A 14,588-nucleotide genomic window follows, 5' to 3' on the forward strand; every position below is an offset into this window, starting at 1 on the left:
AACACCCGACCTGCAGCTAACAGGATGGGGTTCAATTCCCAAACGAGGTCACTCACTGGTGGTGACATGAATGACATCTAATCATAAATTGCTCTCCGCAACTGATCTCTTTCTTTCTCCCACAAGCTGTTTGTGTAGCATACACAGACATACATATATGACATGTGTGTGTATGTGTGCCTACATGCGTGTGTGTGTGTGTGCGTGCGTGCGCGCGTGTGTGTGTGTGTGATTGTTTTGATTTATGTACACATAAGCGTATACATGAATATATTTATACAAAGGCTAATGCGTGTATGTGAAATTTTTGTGCATTAACTTCAAATATATATGTTTACATATTTGTGCACGCAAATGTGCGGAGTACAGTCAAGACCATGAAAAAATATTATTATTGTTATTGTAATTATTGTAGTTATCAATATAAAGTCATTACAAAGTTACAAATATGACGAAACAGCAAAAAGGAACCGTGTGCTTCATAATGGCCCTATTTGGAAAGTTTCAATCATAAATTTTTAGGATGAGTAGATAGCTCTGCTGACGAAGTAGATTCTGCTTGCAAGTCTGGTACAGCGGGTGCGTTACCTTTGATTGAATGTCAGATAGCGGAAAGCTTTATGCTGAGACAACTGCACAACATTGCAGGAGGTCCACTTGAAAAGATAAGGTGAAGAGGCCCGAAACCTTAAAACACGGCTGACATCCTATTCATGGCAGACGCCCTGATAGAAAAGGTTTATGATAACTGAAACATGTGCACATATAATGGTTCATGAACGATTACCAAGAATACTCGTATATTTACGACTCTATGAAGGAAACAGGACAGACCAGGCTGAGATACAAACATGTAGCAAAGCATGACGTAATGTTGAGGGAGCCAGACACAAACAGATGGCAAGAGAAGGTGTGAAACAGAGCTGTACGGAAGTCAGTGATAAAGACAAAACATAAAACAGTCATTGTCAAAATGACCGACAGCAGGGAGAGAGGGAGAGAGAGCGAGAAAGAGAGAGAAAGAGAGGGAGAGAGAGGGAGAGAGAGGGAGAGAGAGGGAGAGAGAGAGGGAGAGAGGGAGAGAGAGGGAGAGAGGGGGAGAGAGAGAGGGAGAAAGAGAGGGAGAGAGAGAGAGAGAGGGAGAGAGAGGGAGAGAGAGGGAGAGAGAGAGAGGGAGAAAGAGAGGGAGAAAGAGAAGGAGAGAGAGGGAGAGAGGGGGAGAGAGGGGGAGAGAGAGGGAGAGAGGAGGAGAGAGGGGGAGAGAGGAGGAGAGAGGGGGAGAGAGGGGGAGAGAGGGAGAGGGAGGGGGAGAGAGAGGGAGAGAGAGAGAGAGAGAGGAAAAGAGGGAGAGAGAGGAGAAGAGAGAGGGAGAGAGAGAGAGGGAGAGAGAGGGAGAGAGAGGGAGAGAGAGGGAGAGAGAGGGATAGAGAGAGAGAGAGAGAGAGAGAGGGAAAGAGGAGGAGAGAGGGGAAGAGAGAGGGAGAGAGGGAGAGAGAGGGAGAGAGAGGGAAAGATAGGGAGAGCGAGAGAGAGAGGGAGAGAGAGGGAGAGAGAAGGAGAGAGAGGGAGAGAGAGGGAGAGAGAGGGAGAGAGAGGGAGAGAGAGGGAGAGAGGGGGAGAGAGAGAGGGAGAGAGATTTTATTTCACGTAATGTATCATAAGTACATGCAGGTTATTCCTTTACATACTTTTCTCCACCGTAACGAGAACAGGTTATCGAAACCTAAGAATTGTAATTCGAGTGGATAATCTGTTAGTGAAACTACACCTCCTTGTCATCGCTCCTTGGAAGGAGTCATCTATGAAATGACCAACATATACTACATACTAAGTATAGCATACAACCATTGATTGAACTTTCACATTCTCTATAATTTGTTGGCAAACATTTACAAACAAAATAAGTGAGAAAAATAAAATTATTTTCGAAAAATATATTAAAAAGTTTATTTAATTCACAAAGTTATACAATTTCATTCTGCTGCTGATTTATAGTTTTTTACCTAATCTGCATGAAAATATCAAGCAGTCGTTGAAATTACCGCATAATATCACAAACTACATGTAGTTTTATAATATCTATTATTAGTCTTGCAGTCCTCGTGGATTTCGGCACTGTAGACCTTTCCATGGACATCTGTACCGCGCTTATTTCTTATAGTAATAGTCATCGTCCCATCCATAGTAGTAGATGTAGCCAAGGACAGCCTTAAATATGATAACAATATCATATTCAATAACTGTCTTATTATTATATGTAACAGGTAAAAACTTGTTCATTATACTATTATAGCATATAGCAAATACAGCAAACAGCTATATACCAAAATATAATGTTTTCTTGAATGATTCACATATTCTGTTAGCATTATTGTGAACAAGACATAATCATATCATAGATACTTGACAGACAAAAGTAACAAAAGCTCTCATAAATACTGTATAAAAGTGTACATTGAACAAGCAGAAGTTGTCTACCCGGGTTTCTGTATGCGATGCGTGTTGTACTTACCCAAACAGTAAGAAGGACGAGGACGAGAAGACCAAGGGCAATTGACCAAGATGTCCAGCACTTAGCTTGATACATTCTTCGGCGATGAGCTTGCACATTGCCTCTTTCAGCCTCGTGCTGCCCGATCATAGCGTGTACCAGGCCCACAATTCCACATGGCAGGCAGCAGAAAATTGTTGCGAGTACGCCAAGGACATACCAACATGATGAAGTGGGGACTGGAACATGCTATATAAATAGATGACACAACATTATTGTATCAATTCATAAACATTTTAGACAGGTAAAGTGCTTGGTGAATAATCTGGAGAAAGCTTTAGTACTGATGCAATTAAGCTTGGTTCCCAGATACGCCGCAAAGCACCGTTGACAGCACCTTAGGCTATTGCGGTGAAATGTGAACCTACACGTCGGGTACCGCTGCGTACCACTGCTAGTTGCCGGCAGTCAACACAAAAGTTTAGCGCTGTTCAAATTTCGTGAAAAGCCGCAGGCAAAACCTTCCCGAAGTGCACGGTACAGGTGAAGGTAACCATTATCGAAAGGCCATGGCGAGCGAACATTTTATGCGATTATTAGCGATGCAGCTTTTTATGTGAACAGAAGCCGCCGAGCCTAGCGTCTTACCGGCGGGGTCTCACAGTCGATATAGGAATCAGGCTTTAGTCTGTATTAAAGTAACTCGGTAGAAAGCACTTACCTCGACTTGATACGAAATCGGGACAGCTGTTTGAGATGGGAGTGGGGCATAGGCAGGAGGGCTCACTGGTGCATTGGCTTCCTCCTCCTTTGTCATCGTGACACCGACTTGGCTTGTCATTGTTAGTTCTACAAGACGAACTTTGACATTGGTTTATAAAGCTCATGATCAGCTACCAGACAAGATTAAACATTAGAAATTAAACATGAATTTAAGATAAGAATGTTTGTCGAGTCTGGTATAGTTAAACTCTTGTATTTTTATATTCCGAGATCATTAAAAATCTAGCTAAGTTTTGTACCACAGTGGAAATACCTACCAGCTGTCTCCGTTTCGCTGTCCTCGAATGCTGACGACTGCAAAGATAGGCACACTCGCAATCACGTGATCAAGGTTATTGATTTAGGCATAAATCCAATATCTCTTATGCATATTGCCACCTCATTTAACCTTAGCAACTCGAGCAAACACTTGAAAATATTTGCCTTCATGGATCGAAGCTTCTATTATTCGCATATTCTATGGCACAAATGTGCCAGTCACGGAGGAGCCCGGTGATGTAAGGCGTGGTATAGATTCTCAATTTTATAGAGGCGTATTATATTTCAGGATTATATTTAGGCATGTTCATTATGGGAGTGCTCAAGCGCTAGAACCTATTCAAAACACTATAAAGATATTGTTCAAACTCAAAACATGGCCGACTTCTTTGACGACATGACTCACACAGAAATTTGCAAATCTTTAGTTGGCATCAGCAAGCAGTTTCTTTTTTGTCTTCTAATACATGCAGAATCAAAAAGTTACTTATCGTATGTGTCGCAAGAATTATGGTATACGAGCAGTAAACAAGGTGATGCTTGGAATTTCTTTCATTTGTAATCAGATAGCCCGATCAGATAGCCTGCAGGTGAGTGTTTAAGAGACTGATTCTCAGGAACCAGATGGAATTTTGAAACCAAATATTTTAGTGGCCTGGTAGTAGGCAAGGAGCATATACGAGGGGAATGTGGAAACACATTTACACAGACCAACAAGCACATACATGCATGCAATGATAAAGTAGAATTTAGTAACCTTCACTATAACAAGGAAAACAATTGCATCACACAGTATTTGAACTCATATAATTCGCTTGGTGGACTGACCGCTATCAACTGCACCGCTCAACTGCTTTGCAGCGTCACGGAATACTTGTGAACGTAATGATTACACATAATGATCTTTCATGGCACACGGAGCTGCCAGTGTACTAGTGTAGATAAAATGAAGTCATTGTATTGCGTTTCCTAGTACGTATAGAGTTAACTTTGCTTCAATATACATGCAGGAGCATTATCGAGTATCACTCTTTTTTCTAAAGTTCAGACATACTTTTGCCCATTTCGTTAACTGACAATTTTGCACTAGCCACGCAATGTAAAAATTAACTGACTGTAAAAATGGGTTGTTGTACTTGAGAGACAATATTCGATGCTTTAGGATTTGTATTCTCTATAATCTGATTGTTTTTTTACATAATCCTTAATGCATTCAGTTGCATAATGCTTTTAGTCTGTAACTTGTGCGCTGCGTACTTAGTTAAATATGGTTTGTTGAATAGTATAACCAATATAATTGACTACTAACAATTTTCAGCCACCAGCAATACTAAATATGCTTTAAAATACTTTTCAGGTTAAAAAAAGGTTTTTCAGGTTTAAAACAAGAAATGTGAGTGCTACGCGTGTATGTGTAACCTTTAATTGGCATTGGTAATCATCAACAATATGATGTTTTTCATTACATGCCAAAACAAAAATGAGAAGACAAAAATCAGGAACAATATAGTGAGTTGAACAAAAGCATTTTAAAAGTTGGTTTAGAATTTAAAACATAGTTTTGGTTACAATATATTTGGCAACGTCTCGAGTTGGATTTTAACCTAGACAACTCTTTGCCCATGTATGTGGCAGACTTTCACATGTACGAACAAACAGTTGGAAGTAATAGTAAAAATTAGTGATTTTCTATTTAGCATACACTCAAGAGTTTTGCTTGGCCGTAAACCTAGAAAGTTGAAAACCTTTGGAGTATGAGATGATCAAAATTCTATAGATAGTCAGTTGAGCTCGCAGCATATAATGATATTTAGAAATTGTAACAGTAACGTGTACAGCGATGCTGCAATACCAGGTATAATAAGATCTATGTGTTGGCGGTGTGCATATAGCGAAAGACAGTGTTTCACAGTTTTATCTTATATGCATCTAAAGTCTATTTTATGGTGATATTTTTCAAGTTGTGCAAAATGATTATAACTGTTGATCAGCCATTTTTAAAAACTTTTTTCTGCGTCTATTTGGCCAATCGCAGTTCAAGGTTTATTTGCTTCGCGCACCCTTGTTTCACCATTTGTAAGAGTTGCTCAGATGCTCTGGTTGGTTTATTTCTACATATCAAGGACATGCTGTTAGTCTAATTCCATAGTCTGCCTTTTGTAAACTATCACAACAAAGTCTAATTATAAGTTATATTTCAACTGTAATGCGACTAGGGTCAGACCAAACCAAATAATTGGATCGTAAAACCCAACTGTTGATTCGAGACTATTAATTCAGCTGAAGGTTTTCAAGGTCGCTGCTTAAACAAAATGATTTACCTAAATATTCAGATGCAATTGAATGCTTTGTTTGTCAGGCCAAGGTTCTTGTTAATCACGGTATAAATGTGCCAGTCACTGGGTTGCATAAGGTTATGAAATTTTTAATGTCATGTGTACACATTCAGTGCCCCAAGGCTTTCAGCCTATCCAATATCCGAGTGCTAAAGATCTCAACCTATCTAATATCGGAGTGCAGTAATACAAGGTTTTGTTCACATGAACAATGGAAGAAAAATTGAGTCATTCAGTTAGTTATTTACAAAGATAGGTTCAACTACAATATCTTAATTTCGTCTTGTTTGCTCGCTGTTAGTGCAATAACACCAGGTTTTAATCTAATTGCTCATTTGACAACTTTTTTCATTTAATGAAATGACTAAAACGATTACATAGTTTTGCTTAGTAAGCTTTATATTTCTAAAAGCCTATTTACTAATTAAGGTCTAGGTCCTAACAAGGCTATTGTGTAGTACGGAGTAAGGAGGCCACTATTACCTCCTACAAGTAAATGCAATCATCTTTGCCTTTGCAGCAATCCTGACATAAAATATGTCACCACACAATCTTCCTGTATCTTTGTGGCACTTAATTTAAGATTACTACGTGGAGCAACAAGATGTATATGCAGGCTACTGCAGGCTGCAGTTATAAAAGGTAAACACAAAGCCTAACGGCTAGCGTGTGCTTGTCTAGTCTCATAGCTTTCAGCACACGAAGGACATTACAAATCAGTATTAAATGGATCGAGAACTGTTGTTAGCATATTGTTACACTTTGCTCTTCACTAATGTGTTGTTATCACATAACACATTAGTGAAGAATGAATCATCACTTTTAGTGATTAACATATTAAATAATATAATTTCTTTCGGTAACACACTCAAAATGTACAGCCAAAGACATTTTGTAGTTGCCTTACAGATGAGATGCTCATTTGGCAGCATTGATGCCTCAGCTCCATCATTTTATTTTAGGGTTTCAATAGACCTATACTCTTGGTGTATTTGTCACCAAAAATGTAACATTTGCATAATACTGAAATAAATATTGATGTTGAATAACAATGTAAGACAAGAAGTTGTTTTATCTGAATTCAGAGGATAGACAAATCCAAATCGATGAAAAGCTCACCTACAAAAATCAGGATTTGCTGACATCCACTTTTAGCTTTTCATCTAGCTAAAAGAACCCTTTCAGGTAGATAAAAAAAACTGTTGCAAAAATTAGAACAACAAAAAAGGGTTAGACAAAAAAGGTCATCGGTGAAATTGACAGCACAACCGAAAGACACATTAGCTATTTTCAATGTTTGTGTGTAGCTTTTATTAAATAACTTTTAAGTTATGATCAAATAAACTCTAAGATTGTGTTGCGTGAGATGTGTAGTAACCACTGTCTCTGTGATAGTGTACAAGACATTTACATAAATGCAAAGACAGTTTTCTCTTACCAGCTAGCAAGCCTCTACCTCAAGGTCCAGAAACTTGGTACATTCAAGTCCTACGTAACAACCATTCAGTAGAAAAGCATGTTTATAGCATATGAACCTTCACAAATGTGACCTGGTCTCCTCATTTGATGTCAAACAAGAGTTTGGCCCTTAATCGCTTAGTACAATAACATCAGCTTCATCTCTGCTCGCTGTTGGAACCAAAGGTTTTTTAGCAACCTTGACTTTTTCCTTTTTGACTGTTGTTTCAGATCTGTTATGACTAGATCTCTTTACACCTTTTACTGAGCTTATCCTTGCATCGGCACATGCCTTTTCGCTTGGTGAACGAGTGTTCAAAGACTCGACATAATTAGAATTTAGTGTGCTCTTTCTATTTCCAATGACGATGTAGCTAATTGTACTGTAAGGAGTGAAGTGGAAGTCTTCCCTTATAAGGCCATCTATTAGCATGTTTCCTAACAGAAACTCACACCGATCTCTGTTGAGTGAGCTCGCTGTCTTCATTCGATGCTGAGTTGACCCTTTACCCATAACAGCTTCAATAAGTTTCTGTCCTGTCAGTCTTGTGTCCATTCGCGAAGCCTTGTCTAAAATACCATAGATGAGTTGAACAGTACAGTCGGCGCTTGAGGACTCCAGTGTCACACCCCGACACCCTTGGCACAAATCACATGCACTACCGCAACCTGTATCATCCCAGACCTCGCTGAAATGTTCCGCCATCAAAGCGCGTCTGCAAGTGCTCTGCGCGATACAGTACTTTACCATGGCGTATAGCTTTTCCAGTCCAGTGGTCTCTGCAAAGACCATGCAGCTCTGTTTATATACATTGGCAAGTCGATACATAAGTATACAATCAGCTCTCAGTCCGTCTCTACCAGCTCGTCCAGATTCCTGATAGTAATTCTCCATAGACTTGCTAAGCGAATGGTGAATGACAAACCGAACATCTGGTTTATCTATGCCCATACCAAACGCAATCGTCGCTACTATCACTTCCACTTTACCTTCCAACCATCGACTGTGGGTTTGACTCCGTAGTTCTCTATCCAGGTATGCATGGTACGGCGCTGATCTAACTCCTCGAGAATTCAGGTCACCAGCTATAGTCTCTGTATCTTTTCGTGAGAAGCAATAGACTATCCCAGATTGCTTGTGGAAACGGGCATTTATCATATCGGCGAGTGTGTCCATGCACTCGTCATGTGTGAGTGGTTTGGCCATGACACTGTAATGCAAGTTTTTTCGGTTAAATGAACCTTTATAAATCTGAGCATGAGTTAGGTGCAGCATCTTCTGCACATCGACGAGCACTCCAGCTGAAGCAGTTGCAGTCAGTCCTAAAATCGGCACCTTGGGAAATTGCTTTTTCAATATTCCGAGAAATTTATAATCGGGTCGAAAATCATGCCCCCATTGAGAGCAACAATGTACTTCATCAATAGCAATCCTAGAAAGCAAACCAGCTTTATAGCTTTGCTCCAGTTTGTTCATAAACCGCTTGCTCTTTGCCAACTTCTCGGGAGTGACGTAAAGTAGGCGGAGTTTACACGGCTGCCGAGTAACATCCGCATATACAGCAGTTACCGTTTCTTTTGGGCTGTCAGCTTGCAGCATTGTGGCTAGCACGCCACGCTTTTCCAATGCCATGACTTGGTCTTCCATTAATGAAACTAAAGGGGAGATAACTAGGGTGTAACCTTTATCGAATAATGCAGGCAGTTGGTAGCAGAGGCTTTTACCTGCACCTGTAGGTAACACAAGAATGCAGTCTAAACCACTCATGGTAGTATTTATTGTCTCCAACTGATTTGGTCGAAAGGATTGAATACCAAAGACGGAGTTGCATTTGGATCGCAGAGTAGTGGACCAATCAAAACTCTCACTAGACCAGTCATGTGAACTTTTTTTATTCTCCGATTGTAACTCAAGATGTTTTTTCAGGAATGAGCGTCTTTTTTGCAGTGCGGACTGCTTGTTTAATAACAGCTGTATCTGGGTTTCTATTTCTTCAAGGTTTTTATCAACTTCTGCCAACTCCTTCTTTGTAGAGATGATGAGATCACTCGTGGCCATCGCTGTCAACAATAAATAAGAGGCATGACTTTACACAAAATGTGTCAGGTTGTAGATGAACCATAGCCCGGAATAACCTTAGTATAAGAGGCTTAATCTATAACATACACATTTCAAACTTCACAAAAGCAGTTTTTGTTAACCATTTTGTGTAGTAGTCATGTTTTAAACAGTGGATTTCCAAAGCGAAAGACAATTCACACAATCCAGCCCAAAATATTTTTGCTTATTGTAAAATTTGATTTCAATAGGCATTTTTGCATTATAGACATTAATGCATATATAGGCATATATAGTCATATATAAAACATATATTGCGCAGACATTGTTTTTACAAAAACAAAAGGAAAATACCTTCAGACGTAAACAACCGTTTATATATAGATCATAGACCTACTACCTATACAGTTAATTAATAGGTCTATGATATAAACACACAACTGCATACTAGTCACGTTAGAGTCTGCAACTGATATTCTACATGTACATGGAAAACATACCTCATGTAGATGTTCTAGGTAAATGCCTTATGGTTCGGATTAAATGCCATTCACGAGACAACCAGGAAAGAACTCAAAGTAGTTATCTAGAATAAATGCAGCACATGATAATCACAAGGTTTCGTTACTGCCTCCAGAGGAGATATCTACTTGATTGATAATCATTGTGTAGAAAACAATTGCCTGCACATCAATGTCGAATGATTGTCCCTTTACCTAAATATAGCGGAATGCTAAACAAGAGCAGAGATGAAAAGGATGTGTCCACAATGCTATCTTTGAAAGTTTGACAATCTCACACTACTACACAGACAAGCCAAAACAGTAGGAACATCGGTATGAGGCTTAGGAAAGTCAGAAAAGAGCAGCTTCATTATTGCTATCATTCAAAATGAATGAGAAAATGATTCTCAATTTTGTTGGTATAATAGGCATTTTTTACCATCTTTAAAACTAAATCAAAAAATTGCCTCCTAAATTTACTGATGAACCACATAGTGAAATGGTGATGAATTTCTCTAATTTCTGGTGATTCAACTATCAAGCATTGCCAAGGGTGTATTTATATCTAATACTTGTGATGTCTGTGATGTCAATATCTATGTCTGCTGGTTCTCTATCATCTTACAATTTCCTTGTTGAATTTTATGTCAGCGCATCATTGCTTTGCAGCTACTCAATGGATAAAATAGCCATGATAGGTTAGCCAGAATTGGTCATGCTTTTCAGTGTGTAACTGTTAAAATGTGATAAGTTAAAATTGAAAACAATTGTGTCAGATTAGTGGAGAGAAAAAGATTTATGTTTATGCCAGGGCTTCCTGATTAGGGGTGCGAGCTGTTGTTTGTTGGCTGTAAGAATCAATTCTGAAGGTGAAAAGACTATTTACCATCGAGTCTTTTATATGCTGTGTGAAAATGTTAGACTCTTCTTAGAATGACCTTTCAATAACATATCGTTTTTTATATATTCTAAATATGTCCGTTTTTTATTATATTTTCAGCCTTTTTTGTTTTATTCAAAACAAAGGGTGCAAGTCTTCCTTCATAAGTCATCGGAGTTCGGCAATGAAAACGAATAAGGAAATTCTGGTGTACGCGCTCGTCAGCTAAAAACCTTTCCAATATTGCTCTTGACAAAACCGACATCACCCCCCAAAATACCCCTGCTATATAACATGTCTTTTCTTAAACATGACCCTGAAACTCTTCCCTTCATGCCAGCAAGTAGCAGACGCGGTGACCAGCCTATCACCAGGTAGAAGATTATAATCTAGCACATGACCAGCGGGCCTCACTGAGACAGTCAGAGTTTCAGAAAGCCTGCAGGCGTAGGTGCATTCAGTTCAACAGCTTGTACATAACAGCCAGGTAAGCGGAATATCACTGACAACTAAAAATATGGCAACATTATTATTACTGATAAAGTCAGATGCCAAACAAGAACATTCACAAAAATCCTAATAATAGATATATCAGTTGATGTGGCAGATGCTTATAGATAGCGGACTGTCCGGCATTTTTCTCCAACAATGTCTTGTAGAGGATAAATAAAATAATCCACGAATATTCACTGAACAAAGTCTATTCCTCCAAAGGTGCGAGGTTGTCTTTCACATCTTCCCATAGCCTCTACAAAACATGCTTCAACTTAAGGATGTCAAGGCTAGACTTTAAACTAGAAATTGGGTCCACTAAAATGACCAAAATACTAATATAAGATCAACAGCCAAAGATAAGCCTGATTCATGGGCAAGAAGGTCCTCTTGGAAAAAACTCGGTCATAAGTAGACAACAGCAACAACAGTTCATATCATCTCACTACAACGATTACTGTTCTATAGATAATAGGAAACACAATTACATACTCAAAAATACTATATCCACAAAAACCAATGAAAATGTGAATAGTACTATATTTTAAATGATATTTAAGTTCATATCTCTATTTTTTTAAGTTACGTCTTAAAATTCCAAAAAAAATTTCACCAGATGGTAAGTTGCTGAACAGAAGCAGCAATTGTACAACAGCACTAAACATCTGGAAGTTGCATACTACATTTAATCATTTTGTAATAAAAAACATCAATTTTTAATATCGAATCCTTCTCAAAACTAAGTGTTAATATAAACGCAAACCTAAATAGATGGACATTTCAGAAGATAGAACATTTTAGTTCGTCCAAGACAATGCACAGTGGTGACCATAATTATGGAACTTTTCAAAATAAACACATTTGTTATTAATAGAGATTTTTCAAGTATTTACTAGATGAATTACAGGTATAACAATATGCACATAAATAAAAAGCTATGGATGTTCTACACATGAACATTAATAAATATCAACTCATTTTGTCTTTTCTGCCTGGTGTTAGTGTAATATAGTAGTAACTACACATGATAACAAAAAACCAATAAAATCAAGCTTATATTGGTCAACAAAATGTGTCAATGTAACATGGCTTTTGAACATACATATACATGTAATTGTATAGCAAAGTTGTCGCCTTTGGATTATTAGTAACGTCTTAGTGTTTAGTTCAGAAGTGCTTATTATTAATCATAAGATAGGATAAAATGGGTAATAATTAATAAACAATAAATAGATTAAATTTCTCGAGAATAATTTTAGTGACAGTCAGAGTGTCTGCAAAACTTGCTACTCAACCATGAATAGCGGAGTATGGTCTGCTGAGATAATAACGAAAGTGATTTTATGCCATAAATGCCAAAGATCACACAAAAGTTACTAGGTTGTCCCATAACTATGATCACCATTTTAAATTTAAGCAATTAACATCTGCTCTAAAGAATTATTTTGAGAGACTCAACAGCGACTAATATTTAGTAATTGGGAGGTACGCTGCTTTCAGCAATGTTGAAACAGTTTTAAAACTTTTAAACATCTCAGCGATGGTAGATTGCGTAGAGCGATTTACCAGGTCTCAATAAAGAGTGCTTCATATCCGATAGTTAGAAAACCAGTTTGAGCAAAACAAACAATGTTATTTTCTTTATTCAATAAAAGTAAAACATGGTTAAATATAGTTACGAATTAGGCCTATAACAAAAAACCTTTAGCAGGTAAAAAATGCATTTGAAATACAATTGGATGATCAACTCATCAAGCACACATTGAAACATAACAAGCTAGTTTTGAAACAAATACAATGTTAAATAAAAAAATTAAAAGATTAAAACTTCAAAAGAGGAGTTTGTAAAAAGCAACGTGGTTCAGCTTGTAATTTGAGCCACCAAAGGCCTACTGTTTTATTAAGCCTACTAGCAGCAATGGTTCACATGCTAAAAAAGCTGCAATAAAACCAAAGATTCACAAGCACTTAGCTTAGAGTTTATTGGTGTATAAAATTACCAAACAACAGACAATAACGTCTCAACTCTCCAAAATAATCTCACCAAAATATCGAACTTTCGTGCAAAGATTGTTTTGTAAAGAGCCGATTGGCATGTTACTCAACGTACTACGTACGTTGAGTAACAAGTAGTACTCAACGTATGTTGAGAAAAGCATCCTTCGCAACGTACGTATTACCCATGTTCTGACACTAATTCACTAACAGTTGAAACAGGATTATAAATATCATTACAAATAGTTTAATCAGAATGTTTATGTTTTATATAAAAACACGACAACCTGCACAACCTAAGCACTTACTCCTTTGTTGTATGATTTGAATATGTAGTGAGCTGATACGTCCATCGTTCTTTCCACACCAATCGCAAGAGCTACCATAGTGAAAGCATATGTCGATGTTCGTCTAAAGAGAGTGTTGTATACAGTCTGGGCAAAAGTCATCTTAACGTTCCAGAAGGTGACAGGTCGCACTTGTGCTTAACAAATTACTAAAAATTCCTGATGCACAATTCTCCAAACCGGCTACCGGATACAGTGCCTCAAGCCTCAGCGCCAATGCGTTATAAAAACCATAGAACTATTTTTATAACAATGTAACTCAAGTACTAATAGACTCCATAAACAAGTATTCTGGATTTGGCTGATAGTGGCATTAAAATACGGGATTAGTATGGTTACGGGTGGTTACGAATAAGTGTCATGATCGACAACTCCCAAAGAACCGAGGCAAGCCAAACGGGAGGGAAGTGTCAGAGAAACTGGGAATGAGCAACTAGCTGTGTATAGTCACTATAGTGACATTAATTTATGCTCACGGTTTATACTGTATACACAATCGATTCCATTAAAACTCATGCCTATCGATCCGACTGTGCAGTTGCTTATATTACCACACACCGGCTGCCTGTCAGTGCCCAGACTAGTCTGTGTGAGTTTTGACAGAGAGAGCTATTTAAGTTTGAATCAGACTTGAATACTGTCATGTGTGTTTGGAGAGAGATTATGTTATGCATAACTAATCTGAATCCACACTCAACATCAGTGTTAAATTTGCTTTGTCATCTTATTCTATTTTGACTATGTTTAGTTTGTGCACTTTTGCTTGATTTGTGTGAACTAATTTGATTACTACTGGTTCAGGGAATCAGGTACTATTCATCAATTATAAAACACAACTAAAAAAATTTTAAACAATAATATTAATGACAAAAGGTTAAAATAGCCAATAAAACTATAAAAGTTACACCCTTACTCGAACAGTAGTCTGTGTTTTTTTTTAGTTCTATATGGCGGTGAGTCTCGACAGTCAAATGAGTTTCATGCCA

The 14,588-nt window shown here is 38.0% G+C and overlaps 2 protein-coding genes and 1 long non-coding RNA gene across 3 annotated transcripts; all 3 read right to left on the bottom strand.

Moving 5' to 3' along the window:
* Positions 1-1,857: 1,857 nt before the first annotated feature.
* LOC137391520 (proline rich transmembrane protein 1B-like) lies at positions 1,858-3,591 on the bottom strand. The gene is made up of 4 exons (XM_068078022.1): positions 3,532-3,591; positions 3,213-3,340; positions 2,513-2,740; positions 1,858-2,208 (listed from the first exon to the last, which is right to left on the bottom strand). Exons 2-4 carry the CDS (start codon positions 3,330-3,332, stop codon positions 2,149-2,151), a joined length of 408 nt encoding a protein of 135 aa, XP_067934123.1. The 5' UTR covers positions 3,333-3,340; positions 3,532-3,591; the 3' UTR covers positions 1,858-2,148.
* Positions 3,592-7,233: 3,642 nt separating this feature from the next.
* On the bottom strand, positions 7,234-9,385 carry LOC137391519 (ATP-dependent DNA helicase Q1-like). Its single transcript, XM_068078021.1, has one exon. It carries the CDS (start codon positions 9,383-9,385, stop codon positions 7,457-7,459), a length of 1,929 nt encoding a protein of 642 aa, XP_067934122.1. The 3' UTR covers positions 7,234-7,456.
* A 1,882-nt stretch (positions 9,386-11,267) lies between these two features.
* LOC137391646 (uncharacterized) lies at positions 11,268-13,797 on the bottom strand. The gene is made up of 2 exons (XR_010978143.1): positions 13,564-13,797; positions 11,268-11,516 (listed from the first exon to the last, which is right to left on the bottom strand). It is a non-coding gene; the product is annotated as an uncharacterized lncRNA (long non-coding RNA).
* Between the last annotated feature and the right edge of the window lie 791 nt (positions 13,798-14,588).

The sequence above is a fragment of the Watersipora subatra genome, chromosome 3 (genome assembly GCF_963576615.1).
Source record: "Watersipora subatra chromosome 3, tzWatSuba1.1, whole genome shotgun sequence".
NCBI lineage: Eukaryota > Metazoa > Bryozoa > Gymnolaemata > Cheilostomatida > Watersiporidae > Watersipora > Watersipora subatra.

Coding starts and splice junctions, on each gene's coding strand:
- LOC137391520 (XM_068078022.1), bottom strand. CDS start 3,332: ATGACAAGCCAAGTCGGTGTCACGATGACAAAGGAGGAGGAAGCCAAT. Junction 2,741..3,212: donor CGATTTCGTATCAAGTCGAG/GTAAGTGCTTTC, acceptor CTATTTATATAG/CATGTTCCAGTCCCCACTTC. Junction 2,209..2,512: donor TCGTCCTTCTTACTGTTTGG/GTAAGTACAACA, acceptor ATCATATTTAAG/GCTGTCCTTGGCTACATCTA.
- LOC137391519 (XM_068078021.1), bottom strand. CDS start 9,385: ATGGCCACGAGTGATCTCATCATCTCTACAAAGAAGGAGTTGGCAGAA.